The sequence below is a fragment of the Ammospiza caudacuta genome, chromosome 9, assembly GCF_027887145.1.
Source record: "Ammospiza caudacuta isolate bAmmCau1 chromosome 9, bAmmCau1.pri, whole genome shotgun sequence".
NCBI classification, from domain to species: Eukaryota; Metazoa; Chordata; class Aves; order Passeriformes; family Passerellidae; genus Ammospiza; species Ammospiza caudacuta.
The window spans coordinates 31,089,650-31,115,946 of record NC_080601.1 but is presented as its reverse complement, the minus strand read 5'-3'; the positions used below and the strand labels follow the sequence as shown (position 1 = coordinate 31,115,946).

At 40.6% G+C, this 26,297-nt stretch overlaps 1 protein-coding gene across 3 annotated transcripts in view; it reads left to right on the top strand.

Moving 5' to 3' along the window:
- ABLIM1 (actin binding LIM protein 1) overlaps positions 1–23,681 on the top strand; it is a 140,180-nt gene extending 116,499 nt beyond the window's left edge. The window contains exons 14-24 of one of the 3 annotated variants that reach the window (XM_058810511.1): positions 6,118–6,222; positions 8,496–8,543; positions 10,928–11,074; positions 12,785–12,876; positions 13,014–13,110; positions 14,470–14,531; positions 14,838–14,898; positions 15,602–15,609; positions 16,881–16,955; positions 19,633–19,713; positions 20,931–23,681. In XM_058810511.1, coding sequence (XP_058666494.1) covers positions 6,118–6,222; positions 8,496–8,543; positions 10,928–11,074; positions 12,785–12,876; positions 13,014–13,110; positions 14,470–14,531; positions 14,838–14,898; positions 15,602–15,609; positions 16,881–16,955; positions 19,633–19,713; positions 20,931–21,044 — 890 coding nt within the window. In that variant the 3' untranslated portion in view covers positions 21,045–23,681. Of the gene's footprint in view, positions 1–6,117; positions 6,223–8,495; positions 8,544–10,927; positions 11,075–12,784; positions 12,877–13,013; positions 13,111–14,469; positions 14,532–14,837; positions 14,899–15,601; positions 18,610–19,632; positions 19,714–20,930 lie in introns of those variants that run through there. The other 2 variants (XM_058810509.1, XM_058810510.1) reach the window with 2 other exon arrangements.
- The last annotated feature ends 2,616 nt before the right edge of the window (positions 23,682–26,297 follow it).

Genomic DNA, 26,297 nt, shown 5'->3' with positions numbered 1-26,297 from the left:
CGCCGATGGCTGTGTAGCTGAGCATGCCTCGAAATGTGCTGCTGCACTCAGAACTACGTTTAGAATAGACATAATGTCCTTTTTCTGGAGGAAATATGTCATTTCTAAGGGCCCTAGCTGAAGAGTCACCAAGCTTTTACCTGGTAGAAATACACAGAGAAGCATTGTCATTTATTGCTCAGAACCTGTATGTACCGAATTTAGCTTCTTTCTAAAGCAGTCCACAACAATCCCTTCAGCAGGTAGTTTATCAAATTTAATTATTACTACCCCATTCTTAAAACGTGCAGTGAAAATTTGATTAGTTAGTTTATCAGATTTAATTATTACTACCCCATTCTTAAAACGTGCAGTGAAAATTTGGTTAGTTTATCAAATTTAATTATTACTGCCCTATTCTTAAAACATGCAGTGAAAAATTGATTAGTTAATCAAATTTAATTATTACCGCCCCATTCTTAAAACATGCAGTGAAAATTTGATTAGTTAGTTTACCAAATTTAATTATGACCGCCCCATTCTTAAAATGTGCAGTGAAAATTTGATTAGTTAGTTTACCAAATTTAATTATTACCGCCCCATTCTTAAAATGTGCAGTGAAAATTTGGTTAGTTAGTTTATCAAATTTAATTACTACCGCCCCATTCTTAAAACGTGCAGTGAAAATTTGATTACAGCAATGCCTGAATGAGGGCAAGGTGATCAAAACTATGAAGAAGGGAAAAAAAAGAGATTATATAAGGATCAATGGCAAAAAGGAACTTAATCTTTCTTATTCACCTTGGCAATTATTAGGGCCCAACAAAATAAAATTAAAATCTCTAGGCCTCTCCTCAACTAATGCAAATCAGCAGGCTCTGATGAAGGCAGTAGCACTGCAAGGATTTACATTATTTGAGGATCTGGTCTTTTTTTCAATCTTTTACTTTCCATGGTTTGATTTGGAGGAAGATTCTTCTTTCACTGTGTCCCTTGAAGGGACTAATTTAGCTCAGTAATCTTTTAATTTTGTTTCTTGCTTTTTATGAATGTGGTTTTACTCTGAGTTTTATTGGAGTACTTGGCTGGGCCATCTCTTCTGTTTTGGGGGAGAAGGTCATAGCTTATATCACCTACAAGAGCTCAGAAAGACAAAGCTGAGTAAATTGAACATAGATTCCAATCTGGCACCAATAATTATTATAGATATTCATAAACTGGAGATAATCAAAAGCAATTGCAAGAAAGTTGTTGCCATGAAGTTTCAAGAAATATTAATAGATCTCAGCATCACAGCTCTTTAAGCATTCAGATAACCACCACTAATTTTACTCTTGCCTTTTTTAAGATTATTTTTGATAATCTGCACTGTCCACTTTTCTACTATGTCTCTCTATTTCTAAAAAAATCTCACTTAAAAATATTGGGACCCTTAAAAATAGCTATACTGCTCATTTCAGCATGCAGTTAATTCATAGTCCTTGCAATTTCAACATTTCTTTGCTGTAAATCCAAATAAATGCTCACACTCTTTCAGGTGGCATTTTCCTTCTTTTTCTGTTGAGAAAATAGCTTCTTCAACAGATAAATGAGAAGAACTATTGGAAATCTATCTATGCTTATTGTTTTCAAATTGCAAAGAATCACCTTGGTATGTAGTTCAGCTATCTTTCTCAGTTATTGTTAGAGAAGGCCAAGTGGGATTGCAAATGCTGTAGACAGGGAAGGGGAGGATGGTTTTTATCAGGTATGTCCTGAAGGATGTTGTAGGAATCCTCACTTTTCAGAAGGCCTGGACAGCATTTATGTGTCATAACTCAGCCAAGCTGCTGAAAGCTCAAATTCATAGCACTGTGACAGAAGAGGCACCATGTGATCTTTTTACTGGCTCAGCCTTTCTCACTTGTACTTTTAGCAAGAAAGTGACCTTGATGTTGGTTTGTAAGAAAGATTTCACAAAACAATAACTTATGGGGTTTTTCCCTTTGGGAGTCAGAAAATACAGATCATGTCAAAACTCCTTTGGTAAAGGGGCATGATTTCCCAGTAGCATAATAATAACTGAAGTGTCATATGGCACATTACACCTGTGTTATTTTGTATACTCAGGCCAGAAAAGAAGACATTTAGACCAGTTTCGGTGTGTTTTCATACAACATAAGGCTTAAAGAAGCATACTGATTAAACCTCATAAACACAGCCAAAAGTAAAGAAATTGGAGGACTGAAAGGGGCTAAAGACGCCTTAGAGTGAGAGTTTGTTGATGTAATGTATATGTTGAAAAAGCTGGAAGAGTGTGTAATATACATCAGCTTAGACTTCATTTAATCTAATTTGGACTCTCCATTGAATTTGGTCTTGTCTCAATAAAGCACTGTCTTTGCTATGAAAGAATCAAAACAAGTCCACGAATGAAAGAAACCCTGACCCTTCTGAAATCAGAGACAAAACCCTCATTGAGAGCCAGGATTTCATCTTGCATGCCTAGAATTTTTCAGAGGCATTCAAGAATACTGCAAAGCCCCCATATGATTTCCATGTAAAAGGGTTCCAAAGTAATGTGTATTCCTTTGCTCACAGACCTTCCCATGAAGAGTCTACCAAACTTCATAGAGAATTTGGACCTTGGTTTTCACAGGTTCCCTCTTTCCTTCCCTGAGGCAGGTCTCTGAAATCAAATGCTTTCTGTACCTGGTGACTGTTTCCAGGGTTTTGTGGATGCAGGTGAAAGTTCTGCTCTGGAAAACAGTTGAGTATTGGCTTTTCAATGATTTTCAGTTTTTTATGTGAAATAATGGGTACACATGTGGACAAGAAGATGTATGATAGCTTGACAAAACCTGAACAGGAGTAAGGGTTTCAGGTATTTATGAGCTTGTTTTCCTATGTCTACTCAGAAGTAGAGCAGCTAAACTGGAACCTGACAGAAGGCTCAGTGTTGGTTGCAGGTTGACAGAAGGCTCAGTGTTGGTTGCATATGGGTTTTTTGGCCTGATTCTGTGAGCTGAGCTTGTGAATCCCACAGTGAGCCCAGTGGTGAGCACTTCAGAAGGCAGCAGGGACCTGCATTACACTGGGCTGTGTGTGGGCAAGCAATTCTATTCCTGGCTGTTAGGGCAGCTTGCCTAACAAATTCAGCTATAGCAAATAATTACCTGATGGAGCAAAGAGAATGAAAATGAAAAAAGCCTCTGAATTTCCCTTTTGCTGTGCTGTAGTGATTGATTTTTACATTAAGCTTGTTCCATTATCTCTTTAACATTCCCCCACCTACACAGAGACATGTTCAACTTCATGACAAGGGTGTGAGAATTAGTTCTTTCTACAGTGTTGGTGAACTGGAGTGCTCTTGTTGCTTTGGGGAGTTAAGAGTAGATACAGCATATCTGCAACAGTAAGAGCCATTTCTGTGCAGGCAAGGAACCCAGATTTATTGAGTTTTTATGAAAAGCTGCAAGCAGGCTGGCCATGAGGCCCTGGGAGACAGGTAGAGGCAGCCAGGAGCTCTGCTGTCCTCTGTGCACGTGCACATTCTGCAGATGTTGGCACTGCTTCCATAAATTGTGGGTGGTTTTGCAGCTGCATCCCAAGCACTTAAGCCTCGTTGTGAGAGTGGGCTCCTCAGGGATGGCCTAATGGGAATCTAAGTGGATGTACCATTCCTTCTGGAACAGATTGGAGGCAATGAGGCTGCCATCCTAGGAAGTGTGAAGGGGAGTTATTTGTTGCTACTAGCAGGAGTCATTAGGTACAACAGGAAATAGAAGCCAGCAGAGGCATCTGTAAAGCATCACCTTCAGGATGATACCACAGTAACTCTCTGCCTGGTGCTGGGTGCATTGTACGATGTGTCCAGTAATCTCTGGACAAATTATCTGTGTCCCTGATGCAAGACCAGCCAGCATACATGTATGGGTGTGAGCACACTTATCTGGGTCTAGAGGTAGAGAGGGGTCTAAGAAGGGTTTCCTCCCTGTATTTGTAGTGTTGGTGATAGAAGCGTTGCAAATTGAACGTGCACACATGTAGTCTACCAGTTCCCAATGGATAAAATGTATTTTCGACTCCTCTGTTGAGATAAGTCCACAGGTCAATAAATCCCTTTTGTTTTTTTTTCTTCCATTGAGTATAATTGCCAAAGAAAGCAAAAAGGCAGTGACAGGTTCTCTATAAACAACTAACTGTATCTCAAGACATATTAATATTGATGGGTTTTTTCCTTACAAAACAATGATTTTGCTGAAAAGTAGCTCATAATTTCTCAGTAGAATCAAGAGACCTGAGTAAAATCAAGTGAAGTGTTTCACCATCACAGTATCTCAGAGGGTGGGGAAGTAGAACACAATATTGGCATTGCTAAGTAAAGGGCCATAGATTGAGATAAACAATAATGTTTAACTAATCATTCATGCTGCTTTTCAGAGGTAGCCCTTACTGTTACCCAGCCAGAAGTTCAGCATCACTGCACCAAGAATAGAAAACCACCATCAACACATGTGGTTGAGAGAGCATCATGTCATTTAGGGCTGAAATGTCAGAGTGATAAATACAGAATTTGTACATGCATTCTTCTGGACAAATTTTGTATAGCCAAGCCCCCTGAACTGTCCATGCAATTTTTAAGGCATTCATATGCAGTGGGTTAACTTGTATACTGGCTGAAGCCTCTGGGGCACATCTCAGCAAGGTTTGTAAAAGAGCTTTTTTTTATCTCCTTTAGTGCCTTTTAGATTGGTAGATGACTGTTCAAGTAAAAGAGGATTTAATGTATAAATTGTCAAGAAAACTTCTTTTTTCCTTCTCCCACACCTATTTTCCCACTCCAAATAGATAAATAGTGTGCTGAGTCTTAACGTTTTGGATCCTCTAACAAGATGTAGAAAACAGGCTTGAATTTTTTTTTGCTATGTTTTATAGCCCTTCTGTATTTATTATCATTCCCTCCTCTGCCCTCCATTTTTTCCCCTGCTTTTTAAATCAACATTTCTAAGATTTTTTAAGCCCTTGTGCATACTTTAAAAATGGAAGGGATTTGATGTTCCCCTACTCTTCACTGCTGGGGTCACCCCCACCCATGTGAAATAAGCACCTGTGAAGATGGTTTTTATTTGTGTAAGTTTGCTCTAGTTTGAAGAATGGTACAATAAAAGAGGCAGCTGCATTCTTTCAAGGTACACACACAGAGATGTGAATGGATATCTGGCTGTTAAGTCTTGATACTTGGGGTCCACCATCATGGTTGTGCAGCAGCCCTGACTCCTTGACAAGGCACAGAAACTTTCAGGGCTGTTGGATTGATGTGCTGCATTGTCAGGAGGCAGAGGGGTAGCCCCAGTAAGAGTAATCCTACAAATGGCACAAACTGTGTGTGCAAACTAGAGCTGAGATTTATAGGTCCTAGATTCAGCTTTGCTAAATTAGCAGTGGTGAAGTATTGTCATCAGAACCAAATTTGGCACTGACAGAGATTTGGAGTGTCACGAACAAGGTGTGTACAGCCAGCAGATGGGCTGCACTGCTTTACAAATTATTTTGCCATATCAGAATTTTCCTAAACCAATGAAAGAGTGTTTGTGGAACAGTTATGCCTTTTGATATGGACCAAGTGACCTAACAGCTATTTTCTGTTTCTGGTTTCTGTAGACTTTTGGTTTAGTGAACTGTAGTAACTGCCAGCATCTGCTTCTTTCTGCTTTGGGTTTGCATATCAACTACTCTGCTCCATGTTTGTGCCTTTTAATTCCAAATATCAATCTCTGTACTAAAAAATCATTGCTAAGTAACCTTCCATTCTTCTTTTCTGACCTGCCCATCTAATCACCAGCTACGAGCGCACAGCTCCTGCCTGCATGCCGTCAGAATGAGTCTGAGCTGCTCAAACCTCAACTCCAGCCTGAACAAGAATTTTTGTCTCTGCAGGAATATCAGGGGGGGAAAAAAAATTCACCAGGGCTACTACCAGCTCTCCTTATTGTTTGTATTTATACTTTTGGTTCAACTTCTTTTCTCCTTGGAGGTTTTGATTCCACCAGTTTTGTTTGGGTTTGATTGGGCTTGCCTTTTTTTTTTTTTTTTTAATTTTTTTTTTATTATTGCTCTCCCTCTTCTCATTTTGTTTTCTCCATTCTTTCATTGGAGGCAATGAGCCGTCCAGCGGTCGGAACTCCCCTGTCCCCTATCGGCCTGACAGTCGCCCTCTCACTCCAACTTACGCTCAGGCCCCTAAACATTTCCATGTTCCAGGTAGGAGCTGGCACTGTGTGTGTCTCGCTGTCCTGTCACAGTGTAGAATGTAGCCTTTGTAACTCCTGTCTTGTCTCCATCCTTTCACACCGTTGCCATGGGTTGCACCCTCAGCATTTGGAACTGCTTCTGGCCTTGCTGAGAGGAGAAGTGCCTTAAGGAACGTAGGGGTTTATTGTGATTTTTGTGATTTTTACATATTCTCTTGGTCAAGTGTTTCACTCTTAGAATGCTTCATTTTTCAGGGGTTTTTGATGGCCTGTAAGCTGTATATGAATTATGTCGGGCTCGGTTTTTCTCCCATCTGCGCCAGCATAGGTCTGCTAATTTCAGAGGAGTTGGTTTTGAGTTACATGCAGAAAAGAGGTGGCCAGTGAGCCACTCCATATATTGTTCATTCAGATTGTTGTGGCTTGTTTCAGTTTTGAACACAGCAATTCTAGTTTAGTGTCCTTTTCTTTTTAAAGCAGGTGAGGTTGTTTTTTTGTTCTGTGCACAGGCTTGGTGTCCTCTCAGAGAGTCCTGCAGATCCACAAGGATATGTGTGCATTAGGATGTCCTTCCTACAGAGAGCAGTCTCTATTTTGAAGTGAGCTCTGCAGTTGTTCCAGCACCTGAGAAGACCATATGTCTTGGATTTTGATGGGATGAGCTGTGTGTCCCTACAGTTTGGACATGCATCTGGCTGCCTCAGCACTAGCTGAAAGCCTTGTTCTATCCAATTATTTTCAGATTCCCTTCAGCCTGCCAGAATTACTGCCCTTCCTCCTCTCCTCCAGTCTGGCAGATAAACAGTTTGTGCACCTCCCTTCCAGTGAGGGTGACCTGGCTTGGCTGAGGTTGGCTCTTTTAACTGCTTAAGCTCACCTGGCTCTCGGTGCCTCACTAAACTCAAGCCTAATTGCATGAATAGCTGTGAGAAGTGACCTGGAGCATGGTGTGGGAGTTCTCCTCGCCAGCTGGGGCCCTGCAGCCACGGAAGGAGCTGTGCTCCCATCCTCCCTGCCGCTCTCTGGGTCCATGTGTGTGCAGAAGGACTGCATGACTGCCCTTGAAATGTTCCTACCTGTTTGCTCCTCAAGTGACCATAACAGATCCCACACAGGAATGAAGTACCACAGCCTTTCTGTGCAGTGAGTTTGCCTGTTTGTTTAAGGATGTAGGGTTCTGCAGAGTAAGATTTGCCTCTGTTTCAATAGATTTTTAAGTTTAACTTTCCTTAACACCAAAGGCAAAGTTGTCTCCTGTAACACTTTAATTGGATCTGTGATATAGCACATGTGTTTCTGAAATTCCTCTTCATCTTTCACTCTAATGTAACTGAAAACTTTTTTCAGGCAGCATAAAGTAGCAAAATGGGTTTCTGACATAATTTTCTAGCTCCCTGTAGTTCAATTTGCTCTTCTAATAAGATTTTGGCACATTTTTGCACTGTAGTGCTGATTTTGGATTAGCTTTTGTACTTGTAGCTGTGCTGAATACATGAAATGTTGGCTGAGGTGGGAAGGTATTTTAGAACAAAATGGTTCCTGTCCTAGATTATTATTTGGAAAAATATAGTATCATTTTGACATGCTGTAGATTTTACTGCTTTAGACTTCTGGGAAGTGGTTTTATTCTGATTTACATAGGTAACATGCAATATGGTGGGCCTCATATAAAAAATTACAGAAAAAAGAAAGAAAATCTGTCCTTATGGTTTGAGAATTAGTAGCATATCAGTGAACATTGCATAAAGAATTCCTTTCACTCAGTGAAGTGTGGCTGTTGTTGCCTGTTCAAAGCAGTGTCCTAGGTGGCTATTTTGTTCTCTGGGTTTTGAAGTGAATTGTAGGCTCACTGCATTCTCCTCTGTTCAATCCAGCCACTCAGTTGGAAAGGAAATTGAGCTGCTCTGACTGAAGCACAATTTTCCACAGAAGTTATTTGGGGTAGTTTTCCCCAAATGGCTTGTATCCTCACCATTGAAATGTCTTGCCTGCTTACATTTCTTCTCTTTTATTCCACTTTAAAACTGAGGGTTCATGAGTTGATGCATCCACATGTTACAGAATCAGCTCCAAAGGACTTCATACCACATGTCTTTGACTTTTCACTTGTTCCTATGTTTTCTTTTCTTTAAATAATCTGGTTTTGTATAATACTAGAAATAGTTTTCTGGCTTTTTCTTGTGCTACATCCTATATTTGGTCTATCTATTGCTTTAGTGGTTATCTTTATGTACAACTGAAGTAGTTTTCACATTCCCTTTTCTCTGTTTCTTAATGTCACAGATCAAGGTGTCAACATTTACAGGAAACCGCCCATCTACAAACAACACGGTAAATGACCTTTCCCTTTTTATTTCAAAATTGAAGTGTCAACTGAATTTAAAAATGTGCAGTTTGTGAAAAGCATTCAGTTTTTGCTTTGCAAGCATAAAAATTTAGTAGTTCAAGCTTGAAATGGCTGTAATTGCATGTCCTGGAAAGTGATTGTGTTTTAAGGCCTGTTGTTTCATTTGGATTATATGGTTAATGTTGCCGTGTGGATATTAATGGCAAAATTGCTATTAGCTGAGATTTTGCTGTTTGCATTATGATACCTTCCAGCATTTCTCTTCTTTAAGCTTTTATTTTAAGAGTACAGGTACTGGTCATGTTAAAATGAATTAACAGCAGACAGATCTCTGACAGTGACTTCACAAAATATCCCTATTTTGTGAAGTCATTTTGTGTACAATAATTTCTTTCTGCAACAAAGATGGAGATGTTATAATCAGACTGGAATTCCAAATGTACCTTTAATGTGGTTTTAAATAAAAATCTTTAATTAGTGAAGATATTATAGGTGACTTATCAGTGACAGGGCTAATTTGACTCTCAGCCATGTGATGCAGCTCAGGTAGTTTGCTGTACTTGTTTTTCCAGGTGTTTGGGTTCTGAGTTGGACAGCAGTGTTAGTGCTCTGAGCTTTCTGGTGTTGGTGTTGTCATAGCAAGTCTGAAATGACAGTGATGGCAGAAGCCCACAGCCTTGCCTGTCTTTAGTCCCACAGGGGAAGGCTGCATTTTAAGGGAGTGTGTTCACTCTTACAAGGAACATTGTAAAGGAATCATCATGAAGGAGTGTTTTCACTCTTATAAGGAATATTATAAAGGAATCATCATGAAGGAGTTTACTCTTCCCTCCTGCTGTGAACAGACAGCTGTGCTTAGGAGATGGCTTTTATTTACCTCAGTGAAAGACAGATGACTCCTATTTGTAGACTCTGAATTTTCATATCTTTGCAGATGTTTTATTCAGTGAAATGTATTTAGGGTTAAGTAGCAAATCAGCAGCACTGCAGGGCTTAGATGAACAGCTGGCTGAGAGCCAGTGAGCTGGGGTGAGCAGGAAAGCCCACAAGTGCATTCTATAGTCAGGAGTGAGCACTGCAGATTACACTGCTCTGCTGTCACATCAGGGTCTTCCTCTCTTTCTTTTTTAAGTTTCAAACCTTAAGCTCATTTTGAAAAAAAGTCTTAACATTGTTTCTGTTTATTTTTATGGTTTTAATGTATCTCCTCACCTCCCATTAACATGTGAATGTTTAACCACTGACATCACCAATTCTAATACGTAAGTACTGTTTGAAGTCATGCTTCTGTAAACTCTGACCAGCTCCCTCCATGCCTGCAGTTATGCTTAGAGTTTTCCAATCATCAGCTGCTCAGAATTCCCAATGATATCTAACACTGATGTTGCTTAACTGCCTGGAATGTGTTGGAGGAGCAACACAGTGCTTCACTTTGTTAAAAAATATCTTTCTGTTAAAAAAAAAAAAAAAAGGAAAGAAAATTCTGGAACTGTTGCTGCTGATACAATAGCCTCATATAAGCAAAGGTGATTTGAGCTAACACATTTTCCAGCTCAGAGTTAGTTAAGGTTGGGTTTAATGTACACTGAATCCTATTAGATGATTTTTTAAAATATTTTTTCTGTCAAGAAGAGAAAACCATAATGCATATCCTCACATGCTTTTACAAGGCTTTGGCTTAAAATGGAATTAAAGTGGAAGCCCCACTACCAAGCTGTTTTGTCGGTGAGGTTCATTGCTTTGCAAGTGCCTTGCCCTGCCAAGTTGATCTTAATGGAGTTCAGTATTTATTAATAAGTTCCTATCTGCTTTTACTACTACTGCATGCTCTAAGCAAGGGCATGCAGCACAAAAAAATCCCCTGGTTAAATATATTTGTTTCAGTTTTCTTTTCTTGTTTGTTTTGCTGCTTTTCACAGATGAAATAATTAGCACCAGTAATGTTAGGATTTGTGCTGTTACTCTGATCTATTAGTTTGCTTCCCTTAGAGGGAAAACTTATTAGTACATAAATCTGAGTTCATCTTCATAAATAATCAGCTGTCCTCAGGAGATATTGGCAAATACTGCTAGGCTGCATTTTCTCACTCTTGCATAATCATTCTTACACTGTGAAACCCTAGTAAAATCCAAGGCTGATTTGGGGTTATCTTTGGGGTGGGGATGCAGGAGGAGAGGAAGGTTTGATTCCAATCTGTTGGCAAGAAAAAGGCATTGCTTTGCTTCAATCTGCAATTGGAAAAGCAGAACTTGAAAATGTTTGCTTTTGAAAACTAATTTCTTGTAAAGTATAACATTTTGCCAAAATAAGGCTGACTTTGTGCTGCTCCAGATGATTACATAGCTAAGTTCCCTGATTGCCATCTAGATGCAGCTGCCTTGGCAGCACAGAGCAAGTCCTCCGAGGATATCATCAAGTCCTCCAAGTTCCCAGCAGCTCATGCACCAGCACCCAACGAGATACCAAAGATTGAGACTGACCACTGGCCAGGCCCTCCCTCCCTGGCTGCCATAGGTATGGAAACACAAACCATTCATCTCTGCAGCTCCAAAGGTACTGCTGACCAGGGCACATGGACAGGGCAGCTGCCAAAAGGTGGAGGAAAGGTGGTGTCCACCTGATGCTCACCACAAAGTGTAGTTCTGGTGAGACCCCTGAGTGTCTGAGTCTAAAAGTGTTGAATTGCACTGAGTAGGAGAGGCTTTGCTAAAGGACTTTGGGATTGATCACACTGATATTAACCCACAAGCAAATTTTTGAATTCTAGTGCAGTAACTCAAAAAGTGTGCTGTGTCACACAATCCTAACTTCTCTCAGCTATTCTATTTAATCTTTTAGTCCTAAGCTAATAGCAAAAATTCCACAGAAAACATGATTGTTTCCAACCACATGACTAATTTCATGGCAAGAAACAACAACTGAATTGGAACAATTAACAGACTAAATAATTCCTGATTTTCAGAGTTACTGTTTCTACAGACTTTATATTTTTCTTTTGTGTTGTAGCACTACATATACCTTATTTTCTTTTCTTTAATTCATATGTATCATCAATTTAAATTTTTTTCTTTGTATGTTTTCCCTCTGTTGAGTTTTTATTGACCCCTGTAGCATAAAATAGGCAATCTAGCCTAGGTTCATTTCTGAAGTTATGTCTGAACCACTGAGGTGTTGCTTGATTCAGGTCTCAGTGAGGGAGTGTATGGCTTTCTTAACAGTGGGATCTTCACAGGAGTTTTGGGAGAGGAGACACAGGGTGAGAGATCAGAGACCAACTGAAGGGGCTGCACATGCAGCAGCGGCTTTTTGAAAATGTCCTTTAGTTAGGATTGCAACCTGAAAACATGTAGAGTCCCTGAGTCACAGGAATAACATCAACATACTTGAAGCTCTGTCATCTGCATACTTGAAATGTTTACATACTTTAAACACTGAGTTTGTCTAGCACAGTGTTGGTAAATAACTGTATCAGATAAAGCCCTGTGCAGAAAAAAATAGAACTGCTGTCTAAATGCTTGCAGCAATAGCACATCCTGTCTGTTCATGGGATTGTCCTGGCATCCAGACTGGATCATTTATTAAGAATATTCAAGAAAATAAAAATTATTCAATAAAAAACTAAGGAATTAAAATGTAGAACACTTGTGCCTACAAGTGTTCTACATTTTAATTCCTTAGTTTATTTTAATTCTATCCAATGGATCAAATTAATTTACTTCATTTTAGACTAAAACCAATGCCTTGTTTATTTCAAATATGAATGTTTATTTAGGAGACTAATGTAGTTTAATTTTCCATTTGAAATGTTAATTCAGACTCTGTTAATGCTTCTCTGGGTCTACATAAAAGAGTAAATGTAAATTAGACTTCAGGTTTTCAGCTGTGATCCAGTTGCTGCTGTTATTGAACCCATGTTTCCAGTACTCCTTCCTCTATTAGGGTCAATCATGACTTTTGTCTTGACGACTATTCCTTGGTTTGGAACTTGTGTGTAGTTTAAGTTCTTGTTTAGTTTATAACAAGCCTGATAAGCACAGGACAGGCTACCCAAGTGAGTTTTATTAAGAAGGAATTTTGAAAAAGTCTTTTGACTTTGCAAGGAAATACTGCGTTGTTTATTCAGCAAATCAAACTGACCAGTTCTGTGAACTAGCATTGAAATCTTGGAGCTGCAGTTGAACTGATGCACAAAGCTCTCTCTGTGCTGTGGTTTTGTGGAAGCAGGAGCTGACATGAGACGCAGATCAAGTGGAAGGGAGGAAGATGACGAGGAGCTGCAGAGACGCCGGCAGCTGCAGGAGGAGCAGCTCATGAAGGTGGTTATAAGCTTGTCCTCATGCTGTTTCTGAGCTCCATCCAAAAAGTGCCCCTTTGCTTTCTGTAAGCAAATCCTACCACTGTCTTGCTCAGCTTTATTTTATTGATTTTTTTTTTTTTTAATTGCCATTTGTAGCTCAACTCTGGTCTGGGGCAGTTAATATTGAAGGAAGAGATGGAAAAGGAGAGTCGCGGTAGGTCAGCCCTTTCTGCCAGTCGTTACGATTCTCCAGGTAATTCATGGAGGCAATAATCATGAATAACGGGTATAAACACCACAGAATGCACACACCAAGTAGAATACACATATCAAGTAGTGTCCCAGAAGAGAGACAGCTGGGAAAGTCGCTTGATACATGTTTATGTGGTGATTTGCCCTGAAAGAGTGGCCTGATTCATCACCTGGTTTTGTGAGGGGAGGACTGTTGTGGTTGTTTTTCTAATTAAAAGAAATAAGAGGCTGAGGATTTTCAGGCGATTTTGAGGAGAGAGCTGCTTTAATATAGATATAAAGTGGGATGAAGTGTTCAGTCACTCTGGCATCACACACACGAATAGGCTGGGTTATTAAATTACAGCAACACGTTTTGCTTACACTGGTGGTTCCTGTCCCTGCTTAGTGTCTTCTCCCAGGAAAAGATATTCAGCATTATTGACCAGTGGGGCTGCATATTCCTAACACAGCCAGTGTTTTGACCTGGGCTGACAGTTTAATTGGGTGTATTTTGTTCCAAAGCAAAAGCACAAAAGCTAACTTAGATTAGTGACTTAGATTCTTTGCCTCGTTGCACATTTTGACGTATGGCTGTGGCCTTCTCACATCTCCAGAGAAGGGTTTGGGGGTTTTATTTTACTGTCTTCATTCACCAGCCATTGTAACATGAAAGCTGTACTTTGAGCCAAGAAGAGACTCTCTGGAGTCATCCAAGATGAGTGACTCCAAGGACTCCAAGATGAGTCTCTCTGGAGTCATCCACTGGAGCAGTTGCCAAGCAAACTAAGATTTCCTTAGGTTCCCTGTTTTATCAGTGTGTTGCCTTGATGGGCTTGGAGAGGATTCCTGTGGCTCTCACTCACTGTCTTTAATTTTTATGGAGCCAGAGTCTACCTGCTCAACTCAAAGCTTATGATTTTTTTATTAATCTTAGCACAGGTTGGAGAACTCCTTTATTTGAGATATGTCCATCCCTCTTTGCAGGGATAATCAGTGCCATCATCAGTTCCCTTTTGGAATCAGGGGTGATGCCAAAGCAGATGCCATGCGTGATCCATGAGCGTTATTTTCAATCCAGAGGGTACCACGTTGATTTTGAGCCTGGAAAAATCAGTGTCCCTTGTTAATGGCCTGCCACCATGGCACGATAAAGCTGTTTGTAACTTACAGAATGTGTGGAAGTTTGTGCTGAGTTTGGGACTGAGTTTCTTAAAGTCAGTGTGTCTCAGTTGGGTGTTTGCTTGGTTCTTTTAACTGTGTCTTTTGTACTAGGTGATTCCTCAAGTGCTCTAGATTTTTATTGATTCCTCAAGTGCTCTAGTTTTTTAGTTTCCATGGGATTTTTCCAGTAAAATATTTTCCCTTCCTCATTCAACAGCACATGCTTCAGCCTCCAAAACCTCTTCTCTTCCTGGGTATGGAAAAAATGGACTTCACAGGGTAAGAAGATGGTGATTTTGAGACGTGAAAGGTGGCTTTAATTATCCATGGTATTAATTTCCATATCAATGGTATTGGATTTTCAGTTTGATAAATGTTTCTTATATAACAACCTGAAGTCACAACAAACCTATTTTCCCCTCCCACAAACTACTTTGTTAAAAAGGCAAAAAAGCAAAGGAAGAAATGTTGTAAAATTGAGGGGGAAATAAAAATATTAAAGCAATTTATTTGTCCCCATGCACCAACCTTCTTGTAAAGTCTTGAAGTGTGAATTTATGTTCTGTCCTTCTTTTCCTGTTACAGCCGGTCTCTACGGACTTTGGTCAGTACAATAGTTATGGGGATGTGAGTGGTGCTGTTAGAGGTAAGGATGAGGAGCCTTTTGCAATCTATTAGTAATAAATGTAAAAATGTGATGATGTTTGATCATTTCTGCTGTTTTATATTAAGGCTGGGGCTGTGATTACTTTGTATTTGCTCAGTACATTTTAATTTTCTCTGGCAAACTCGATTAACTCAAAGCACTTCAAATACCTGTTAAAAATGTTGGGTTTATTTTGCTAAATCTGTTATGTGGAGTTTATCCTTGTTTATACTTTAGCATTGGATCATATGGAAGGCAAATAACCTGTGCATTATCAGGAATATGAACTGAGTTCTGTGAGTTTTGTGAGTTTTTTTCTGTGAAAATTGCCATCAACTGTGCAGTCTGGAACAATGTGCCCCAGTGAAGAAAGGGAGATAATGGCCTCTAATCCCCCTTGCTGCTCATGATCTTCACTATGACTTTGAGCAGGATGTGGTACCAGTCAGTGCCAAATAAAAATTTATAATATTATTTGTGAAAGTTACAAAACTTGGAGGGTTAATGAAAAGAACTGCAATACTTGGAGTGTTCGACTCCACAAACAAAGTCCAAAATTAGGAATGTTGCTGGCTTTAGAGAATCAAATGGGATTTTGGAAAAATCAGATATAAAAGAAAACAGAGAAGGATTCTGGTAGATTGTGACTGATTCCTGTCCTTCCACACTCTAAAGCTGATGAGATTTCTCTTTTGCTTTTCAGATTTCCAGGTAGAGTACGGGTTTTCATCAATCAACTGACAGCAGAACCTAAAGCAGCTCCTTGTTCAACTCTGAATTTCTGCTGCAGGGAAGGGTTTCTTAAGACAATAGCTTTGATTTTCCTGCATGTTTAAGCATAATCACCAATGTAGATCCTTATCAACAAAAACCAGGCACAGCCTCGGATTCCTCCTTGTCACCTCCCCAGAGCTGAGCTGAGACAACTCACACCTGTTCTGTGACTTGCTCTGTGAAATCCACTCTGTTCCTGTATGAGTTATCTGTAGTAGCCTTCTCTGGACACATGAGGGTGGATTTATTTCCAGTCTCTCTAGTACTGACCCCAGAGACACATAGAAAGTCTCTTCCAGAGGGAATTTTCTCTTATACCAGGAGCTTTGAACTCCTCAATTTTACCCTGGAATTTGCTCTCCAGACAAGATGGCTGATAATAATTTTCTACAGTGCTGCCATCCCAGATGAGCCAGAAAGAAGTGTGCCTGCAAATAGAAACCTTTTTACTTCAATTACTGCCTGCAAGGTTTTTTTTCAGAATGGTTTGAGTCTGCCTGGCTCCTCAGCACAATCACAATATGAAATGGCAATTTAAGAAATTGTTTAATTACTTGGATAATTTTGTTAATGGCATATCAAAATCATGATGATTGGAAAGAGAATAAGATTATGGGAGGGGAGCAGAGCTGTCCATGTATTGTGCTCCAAATGTTATTTCCTTAGATTTAGTACCTGTGTCAAAACAGCACCTTTTTACCCCATCCCTGTTTGTGTTCATAGTAAAAATTGCCCATTGTAGAGACAAAAAAAAAAAAAAGAAGGAAATCCTTCAGCTGATACAGTAAATTACAAGTAGGAAAGCCCAGAGGTGTAAGGGTGCTTTCTGTGCAGTTGGGTGGGATCTGAATTAATGCTAGGCAAGAACTAGAGAAGAATTTCACTAGTCACTGGGGTGGGAGAGGGACCACCATTCTCTTGGGGTGCCCAGGTCCCCTGGAAAGTGGTGCAGGTCAGCTCAGGAGGGCATTGTCACCTGCCTGAGCAGGGACAGGAGCTGTGGTGGCTGAGGGGACTGAAGGATCCCTCTGCCCACCTCACAGGAGTAGTGAACAGCAGCCATGGCAATGATTGAAATAATTAGGCCAAGAATTAAGACTTGAGGGAAGTCTCAGGGCAAATTCACCTTTGTCTTCACCACTACTTGAGTGCCTTTACCCTCTGTGTGTGTAACCTCTGTGTCTGCTGTGTGCCTGTATCCGATGCAGTCCCTCCCGGATGGTCATGTCCCTGGAATGAGAATGGACAGAGGAGTATCTATGCCTAACATGTTGGAGCCAAAGGCAAGTGCAGATGTTACTCACTTTCCTTCGAGACTTTGAAGGTTTTACTATGAAATGCAGATAAAATATGGGAAATGTCTTAGTTCCCTTGTTTTCTTTTACCTGACCTCGGTCCCTGCTCCTTATGTGCCAAACCTCTCCCTTTGTTCTGGACTGTGTTCTGCAGGGTTAGTGCTCAGGCAGGCTGAGGGCAGCTCTGTGTGATCCCTGGGGTAAGGAAGCTTTTCTAGGGACACAGTGACAGATGTGGAAGGTGCTCCACAGCTGGTTCTCTGCCAAAGCACCAGGCCAAACTCAGATCTGTCCATATTGAAAAGTGCTGCAGAATATTGTGGCTCACAACACATTGTTGAGGCTGTCTCAATTCCAAAGATGATGGGAAATCTTTGACTGGAAGTAAGATACCTACATGTCTGTCTGGATCTGTTCCTCAGCTCCCAGCACTGCTAACCTGAGACCTGTCCATAGTGTTGAATTCCCTATATGAGAAACTCTTCAGGAGATTTATTGGAAAAAAGAGACAATGTCTGCTAATTACAATTTAAGACACAAATTAAAATGCTTTTACAGCTATGTCTAGAGATGCCTGAGTTAAAAATGAATATAATATATCAAGGGAATTCAACCAGGGCTGTGTTAAATGTTACAACTTTATTGCTGGTGAACCTTCCATGAAATCATGATTTTGCCAAAGTTACAAGGATCAGAATTTCTGCAGTTAAGTGAGGAGCTCATTTTGCAAACCAGATAACTTCTTGTGCTTCCGAGTCACCTCCAGGCCAACTGTACAAGGCAATAACCCTGGCTGTATAAGCTGAGACCCCAGTGCACTGTGCAGTTACAAGTGGTTTTATATATTATATAAATAAGACTGTGGGGACTCCTAAGATACTGCTTTTTATTCCAAATAATTTCTTTTTCAGTGCAATAGAAATTCTTACAGTCACCACTGCTGTTGATGTACCCAGTGAATTGGGAAGCTATTTCGGGTGACAAATTCTGTCAGTATTATTAATGACAAAATTTAATGATTATTTATTAATGGTTATTTTAATTTTAAAAATTATGGGAAATTTCCTGAGATAATAGATCCCTTTCTGTTGCTATTTATAAAGGTGATGCCAAATACTCAGGATGTTTGAATTGGCACTGTTTTTATTTGTGCCAATTGTCCAACACTAACTCACACCTGCTAAAATAAAATAAGCCAATTCAGAGTCAGCATGAAACATATGAAAAGTAAAGACTACTAATCCTAAGAATGACCAGGTATTACCAAATGGTTCTCCAGAAAGGACAGAATTTGTGCATCTTGCCAGCCCAGACTGAGACATGCCTTGTTGTGAATATTTAAACATAAAATGTACTTATGACCATAGATCTTGACTTAAACTCTGCTTGTTTAAATATGAAAAGTTACATTTTAGTTTCCTATAATGCTGTTTATAGTAGCCATTTCCAGTACCAAACATAAAAAATGTAACTCCAAGTATAGACCTAATTGTACAATTGTGACAATGTCAGACTCTCATAAGAATCATATCTCACAATTGGTATGTAAGCACACGTTATTTAAATTATTATTACTTACAATAAAATCAGTGGTGTGTTCATTGATGCCTGAATGTTATTCATTATGTTTTTGAAAAGTTCATTGGGATAGTTATTAACAATGGAATGAACTTAATTGCTGAGTACTTCACAAAAGTCTATTAAGTCAAACTTCTTCAGATGTTGAAATAATGTAATTAATAGCATTTAATAATAGCTCAGCTCTCTCCAGGAGATTGTTGGTCATCTCACTCATATTCCCAGTGGGCAACTAAGACCCATAAATGACAGTAAAGGCTAAGCCAGTTGCCATTGAAGTTTCCAGAAAAACTTCATTGAATTGAGTAGGGGTTGGATGAGGGGTCTGGGAATGCTTCTTGCAGTGGGAAGGGCTCTAGAGATGCTCTGGACAGAGCATGAGCTCTCCTAAGTCATTCCAGGCACAGAAGTGTCTATCCAAGGGAAAAAAAAATTAGAACAGAGTTTTATTTGTCAGGGATGATTCCAGAAACTGATTTTAATATTTTCTGAAATCTTTTCCAAGCAGCACTATTTCTATTAGTTGTTTGAATTCTTTAACTATCAAAAAAGGTGAAGAAAATAATGTAATAAATTCTACTGAATGCAGTGGCCCCCACTAATTAATATTTTGCTTATTCAGAGATGCTGCTGTTTTTATGCACTTCCATGTTTTTAAAGCCTACTCACTGTCAGTCCTTGGGGCTGGCCACACTCTGGCAACCATTATTTAGACCAATGAGTGACAAATGCAAGTATTTTAATAAATTTATACATTGATAGATGAGGAAATACATTGTCTAGAAAAGACTCTGCCTGACCAAAGCCAGCTGATGTATTATATACAGCATAAAAAATTTTGCTTTACAATATGAGGTAGTTCAGTGCTAAACAAGTTGTAGGTCTGTTCAGATCAGCTTGTTTTCCATACAACTTTAGGAAAAAAAGGATAAGAAAAAAAAACCAAAAAAACTACCAAACTGATATTTGCTTTGCAAAAGAAAATAAATATTTGTGTGTTTATGAAAATGACACACGTTTTGTTCTGTCTGCTTTAGACTATAAATGTAAATATCTCTTTTCCCCCCTTTTTATACGTTGTTAACAGATTTTTCCATATGAAATACTCATGGTGACCAACAGAGGGCGAAATAAAATACTAAAAGATGTAGACAGAACCAGGCTGGAGGTAAGAGAAGCAAGTTCCTAAATGCTCTTTCCTGCTAAAGTTGTTTGTTGTTTGTGAAAGCTGAAGCACTGAAATGTGGGCCCTGAGAAATGTGGGAAGATTTCTCAGCACTAATCAGGGAAAGAGGGATCAGACATTGGGAGGAAGCAGCTGCATCTCCTCAAACAATCTCCCACATCTCTGTCCCTGCTCATAGACTGAGCTTCTCACAGTCCACTTCTGTTTTCAGGCCTTTCTTTATATACTTGTGGATTTGCTAAAAGCCCAAAGTTGCACAATTTCCATAAGATCCAGACTGGAATGGAGCAACACTCTGTTCTTGGACCATCTCTTAGCTAAGAGTCAGTGTCAGCCATCCTTGAGGACCAAAAGTCTAAGTTCCTTCAACTCATCATGAGTCCTGTGACTTAGTTAGAAGACTGGCTGATATCCAAAAATGCAAGGATCTAAATCTCTGCCAACAAACAAATATAGTTTACAGCTTTGTGGCTTAGGAAGACTTAAGCAGCCAGTGGAATGCTGGGGATGTTCAAGTCATTAATCTTCTGTGGAGATGAAAGGAAGGAGCCACAAAAATGTGGGTAATTTGGGTAACAATTGGGTTTTATTCCCATTTTTATTATTAGATATGTAGCCACTAATCAGAATTCAGTGCTGTGTTAGATCAGTGCCACAGGGAGACACTTTCCCCATCCAGTGCACTGTAAAGTGGCTGAACAAGAAGTAACCTGTGCACAGGACAGCACCAAAAAGTGTTTTATTAGCAGTAGAGAAATGTGCTGAACAGTTAGACTGGCCAGACATCTTTCTCAGAACTTGGAGCACGTCAAGCCCCTCTGCAGAGCACTCCTAAAAACCCAATGTCTGTTGGGATTTCCATAAGCAGAGGTGACTTGCTAAAGCCTGGGACAGGGGTGTGCAGGAGCTGGTCCTGTTCTCTGGTCTGTCACTGCTTGTTGGATGGCTTCAGACCAATCATTTCTCTGTCTCTTGCTTAATCAGAAAATGAAATATTCCCTGATTTGTTCCTTGGGCACACAAGTCCATGAGGACTTGGATATGTGTATGGCCAAAGCATTATTTTTTCCAGCAGTGGCTCTTACACAGCGACATAAAATCCCTAAGGTGCTCCAACCTCCTGTTGTGTCTCTTTGGCTTTGACTGACCATTGCCTTTTCTCCTTTTTTTCATCCCCTCCTTTTTTTTATTTTTTGAAGCGTCACTTAGCACCTGAAGTTTTTCAAGAAATATTTGGCATGACGATACAGGAGTTTGACAAGTTACCTCTCTGGAGACGCAACGACATGAAGAAAAAAGCAAAACTCTTTTAATCTCCCTTTAAACAAACCCACCACAAATGATGCATAGCATATTGTATCACACAGTCCAAACTGTTTGGAAGCAACTACTTATCCACCAAAAAGGGAAAATCAACATAGTGGCACCTCTGCAGTTGAACAAGATCAACAATTGCCCTCCTGGAATTCAGGGAGAAAATATCTGGGCTCAGAAACAGCAATGATAGTTTTCAGAGGTGTCAACCTATTACCTGATATTGTACAAGCTAGAAAACTGTTCTGTTCTTCTCCCTCAATGATATTCCCTTTACTTCTCTCCACAAAACGATGGACTTTATTGCTAGAGCCAGGAAGTGCCCTTAGGATGCCTTGTAGACTAAAGTAGTTGTAACCACTCCAAGAACTGGAAGAGGATATATACATATATAAATATATATATATATGTATGCGTGTTTGCCTGTGTGCACACATGTATTTATATCTCTCCATCTATCTCTCTGTGTGTGTAAGTGTGTATATATGTGTATATATATGGAGAGGGACATAGGTAGGTTTGTAGTGAAGGAGAAGCCCCCTTGTAACTTATCCCACATGGCCACATCAAGTCTTTCACCCAACAGTTTCTTACTTGGCACTCTTTTGACACAGTGTCTTCGTGTAACACAGCCTGTGGTGGTGGTGGGCACCCTGCTCACCTGCAGGACACACCACTTGGATTTCTGGGAAATGGACTCCTTGTAAATATTTGCTAGGATATAAGAAGTGAATTGCTGTGTGTGTGTTGTCAGTCTTCCCTCTTCCACACTTTCTGCTTGAATTAATAAGGCTGGAGCTTAACCAGTCCTTTGAATAATTTAAGATCACTTCAGTAATGGGAATGGTGGAGAAGAGTCAGTTTTCTTGTAATTTACTCCAGGAGGTGGGTGCGTGGGGGTGGGAGTGGCAGAGTGAAAAAATGCTATTTTAAGTGTGCCCTGGTTTGCATCCAGAGATTTCAGGAGAAACTCCCTGCTAGTAATTTCTAGTACAGCTCATCAGGCTGCACTGGAGTTATAGGATTTTACAATGGCAGGGAGAATGGTTCTCTGCAAGCTAACACGCAAATTCCTCCCTCTTAGGGAGGAAATGTTTATGAACTGAAAGGTACCATCGAGGTGCCAAGCTCTGCCAGTAGAGGCTTTTTGATTAAACTGCAGTAGCTGTTGTCAATATGGCACAGTGCATGGGGCCAAGCACTCATTTTAGTTAATGTAGGTTTTCACTTGTGCTTGGAAAAGAGGGCACAGACTTTTTTTTTTTTTTTCTGTCTTGAAGCATCAAAGCTCCAGCCTTGGTTATTTTAATTTCCCTTTGTGCCTGACTTGGTTTTTGAAGACAGAGTAATCATGCAAGACAGTTTCTGAGCTGCATTGAACTCCTTATTGCTTTCAGTCTTCTTCCAATATGCTGCAGCTTGAAAAACTGCCTGTATATACCTTAACTGCTTCTGGGCAAGTCCTATGCAGAGGAGGACACGAGCACCAAAGTAATTGAATGGATGCAGTGTGGCTGCTTTTTCTCTTCCTTGGTGCTTTACTGCCAATGCATAACTGCACTAATGAGCTCATCTCCTGATAGGAGAGGGTCTTTTAGGTTCTGTGTCTGTCAAAGAATATCAAGGTTTCCTTTTTAATGCAGAAACTTCAGGAGGCACTGGAGACATCAGAACCTTTGTATTTTCTGTTCTGTGAGACATTGGTGTTAAAATCTGGAAGTCAGGAAGAGGAAACAGTCCCATGTAGTTCTGAGATTCAGTATCACTGTGTTGAGTTCTCTGTATCACCAAATGACATTTCACCATGAGCTGTGCAGGACAGCCCAAACCCCACCTCTTCTTTGCTGGTTAGCAAGTCCTGTTGTGACAGATCACTGTGGTTCCTTTGATAAAATCTGAGATGAAGGTTCAGTAGGGGAGAGACAGAGACCAGGGCTCAGCACCTGCTCCATGTCCCTGAGGGACAGTGCCACCAAGGGTCTGGCACCATCCCCAGGGAGCAGAATTCCCTGGGGACACTGTGACACACACACTGGTGACTGAGCTCTCTGGGTGGCACTGAGCTTGCAGCAGGGATCAGGGTAACATATTTCACCTCATTTTTCAGAAGACAGATCTAAAAGGTTTTTAGAGGAGCTCTGAGAAGTAAATGGGAGTGTCAGGGGCTCAAAATGCATCTTTGAGTGACTGCTGAAAGCAAATCCATACAGTGAAAGGACAGCAATGTTTTACACTCACAGACTTTGTGAATGCTGGGGTCTCAGAAATTCATTGTTTGGTCACCTGCAAGGTGTGGTTTAACTTTGAGACAAACATTTGAGTTTTAATGCATTTAAATTATTAAAATTCTCCACATTTTGTCATCCCACATCCTTCAAACTATTAGGCATTACAAGTCTTTTAGTTCAAGTCACCCTGACCATACCCCTTTTAGACCTGAGGAGTTGTTCTCTCAAGGATGTGAGCTGCCAGTCTTCATTTTTCCGCCTCCATCTCTAGGTTACTACTGAACTTCTCACAGCACATATGAACACACTACCCAGTCATTTCAGAAATGACTAAGCCAGGTTGTTTTCTTACCTCTCCCTCCTATGCAAAAAAAAAAAAAAAAAAAAAAAAAGGAAAAAAAAAAAGAACTCAGCCTCTTAGCCTGTAAAGAATGGCATGGTAATTTGAATCTGCCTCATCAACTGAGAATTTAAAACTGCAGCTTAAGCTTGGGAAGGAATGAAGAGAAGCCAGTGTAGATGTTGCAGACACAACTCATCTCTGACTGGATTTTTGGGGCACTGCTGGCTCCCCTCTCACTGGTGTGGAGCAGTCAGTCAATTTACAGCCCTCTGCACTAGACTTACTACTGCTTTACTCCTGACTGACAACATGAAGGGTTTTCTGAGCTTCAGTTTCATGCCTGCAGTTAATTCTCAACCACCTACATGCAGACACACCCAAGACATCATCTGTCCACAAAACTCACGCTGCAGCCACCCATGGGGGAGGGAGGATTGCTGCAGTGGGCTCTTTGTGATTGTCACTGCAATATTTTCTGTTCTTTCATCTGATCTTCCCACCTAATGAAAACAAAATATAGCCCCAGGGAGAATTTTCTTTGTAAGCAATTAATCATTCTCCTGGTATCCATTGAGTAGCAGTTCTTAGTAATTCCCCTCTTTGATATTCCCCTGGGACATGTCAAGAGTTGGACTGGATGATTTTTAAAGGTCCCTTCCAACCCAAATCATTCTGTGATTCTATGAATATGCCTTAAGTACATGCTTGTGTTCTTCTATCTCCTGCAAAGCATTTGAGCTTCTGATGAAGTCCCATCCCATCAATGCTGTCAACACAATGTCATTACCAAGAGGACTAAAAACTGATTGCTTTTGTCCTATTTTTTCTCCTTTTCTGCTTTAGGAGTGATGTAAGAGCAAGGCCCAGTCAAACATTGCAGAATAACCCCACGTGTACACCTGGGGTTAAGTCCACATGGGATTATGTAGAGATGCAGATCCTCGAGCACAGGTGCACACACCCTCCTCATCTGGAGCTCGTTAAATGTGGGTTGTGGTGTGCTGGGGATGCACTGCAGTGGGCTGTGAAAGGTCAGGCTGGAGGACTCAGGAGCTTTCTGTGGGATAAGACATCTCTGTGGCTCCAGTGGTGCTTTTACTTCTGTCCAGACAGGTGTCACCTCTCCTCACAAAGTCCTACAGTCCTAAATCTGTGGGCCAGGCACTGAATGCTTGCTGCCCTTTTCCTGTTGCAGTTGGGAAATCCTTTCTCAGCCCTGTAGTTCAGATGTCCTGCTGTTCAACAGAGTTCAGCAGCAGCTTCTTCTGTCAAAGTGAGCTACACTGAAGTTAGACACCTTTGGAAGTGAATCCCTTTCCACAATCCCTGTGTCTCCTGGCAGGGTGATGTCAATGGGCAGAGAAGGGTTAAGGTCTGGGAAGGAGGAGGGTTGGTATAATCTTGATTTCTGCAGGGCTTGCCAGGGTGATGCTTGGCAGGATTAGAGGAGAACACTGGCATGAGCCTGTTCAGTGGTACCTGTAGTACCTGTTCCAGACTGTGGGGAAGTCAAGTTTGGAGTTCATAGCATGTGAGCACCCACACTGAAGTTAATGGTGTGAAGCTGTTAGAACAAACAAGAACATTAGTTCTCAGAATGGTAAAAATATTAATATCCCCTAAACTCTTCAGGGAATGATTTATCTTGGCTCCTCCTGACTTAGGAGGAGATGTTGGCATATTTGGCTTGTAGGGCAGACAAAAGAAAACCACCCTTTTCTCTCATTCCATGATTCATTGCTTTCCTCTGGAATGTGTTTGTGAAGGAGGATATCCACATCCTCAGTGTTACCTACAGCAGTGAGGAACACCAGTCAGTGGTAATGACAATGCAATAAAACACTTGCAGGAAACAAGAATTCAGCTAATCTGTCCAAAATGCCACTCATCTTCCCATGCCAGAGGGATGCTTAGGGCTTGTCCCCACTGCCCCCTTCCCCATTCAGTTCTCCCCAGGTCACAGTCTGCTTTGTGTCCTGTCAAACTTTGTGGCCCTGTCAACACACCCACTGGAGTCCAGCATAGACTTCAGGGTAGATGCTTAGTAAGGGCTGGTCTTGACAATATGTGGTACATTTTTACCCCATTGCTGCAAAATGAAGAGCTGGAGAGAGCTCCTGAGCACTGTGACAGTAGCACAATGCACCTTTTTCCCTTAGTGTAGAACACTCCTATCACTGTGGGCTGCAGCATTGCTCTGGCTGGTGAGTTTTGCCTTGTGATTTCTCCCACACACCTTTTTTGTGTTTAATAAGATAAGAAACAACAACAACAAAAAATACATCACAATGCAAAGATACTGAGTTTTCAGTCAGACAGCTCTGCTGGCAGGAGCTGTGTGATGCCCACATTTGGTAGAAGTGTTATTAATTTTAATGTAAGCATCAGTGCAGGAAGTGGGAATGTAATTGGCCATTAATGTTGTTTGCCTGTATGCAAAATAAATTATTTGGTGCCCAAAGGGCTTCTAACAGGGAAATAGATTTCTGCTAATGAGTTGCTCAGAAATGCTCGCCTTTGTGAAGAGGAAATACTTCCATGTGCACTGTGGTCTTTCTTTTGAGGTAAAAGAGAGATGACTGAAGGCAAACTGTTGTGTCAGGATCACCACAGTTAGCACAGGTGTTGCTCCCAGGACCCAGCCCCTGGGCATGGAAATGCAGCTCTGGGAATCCCAGTGG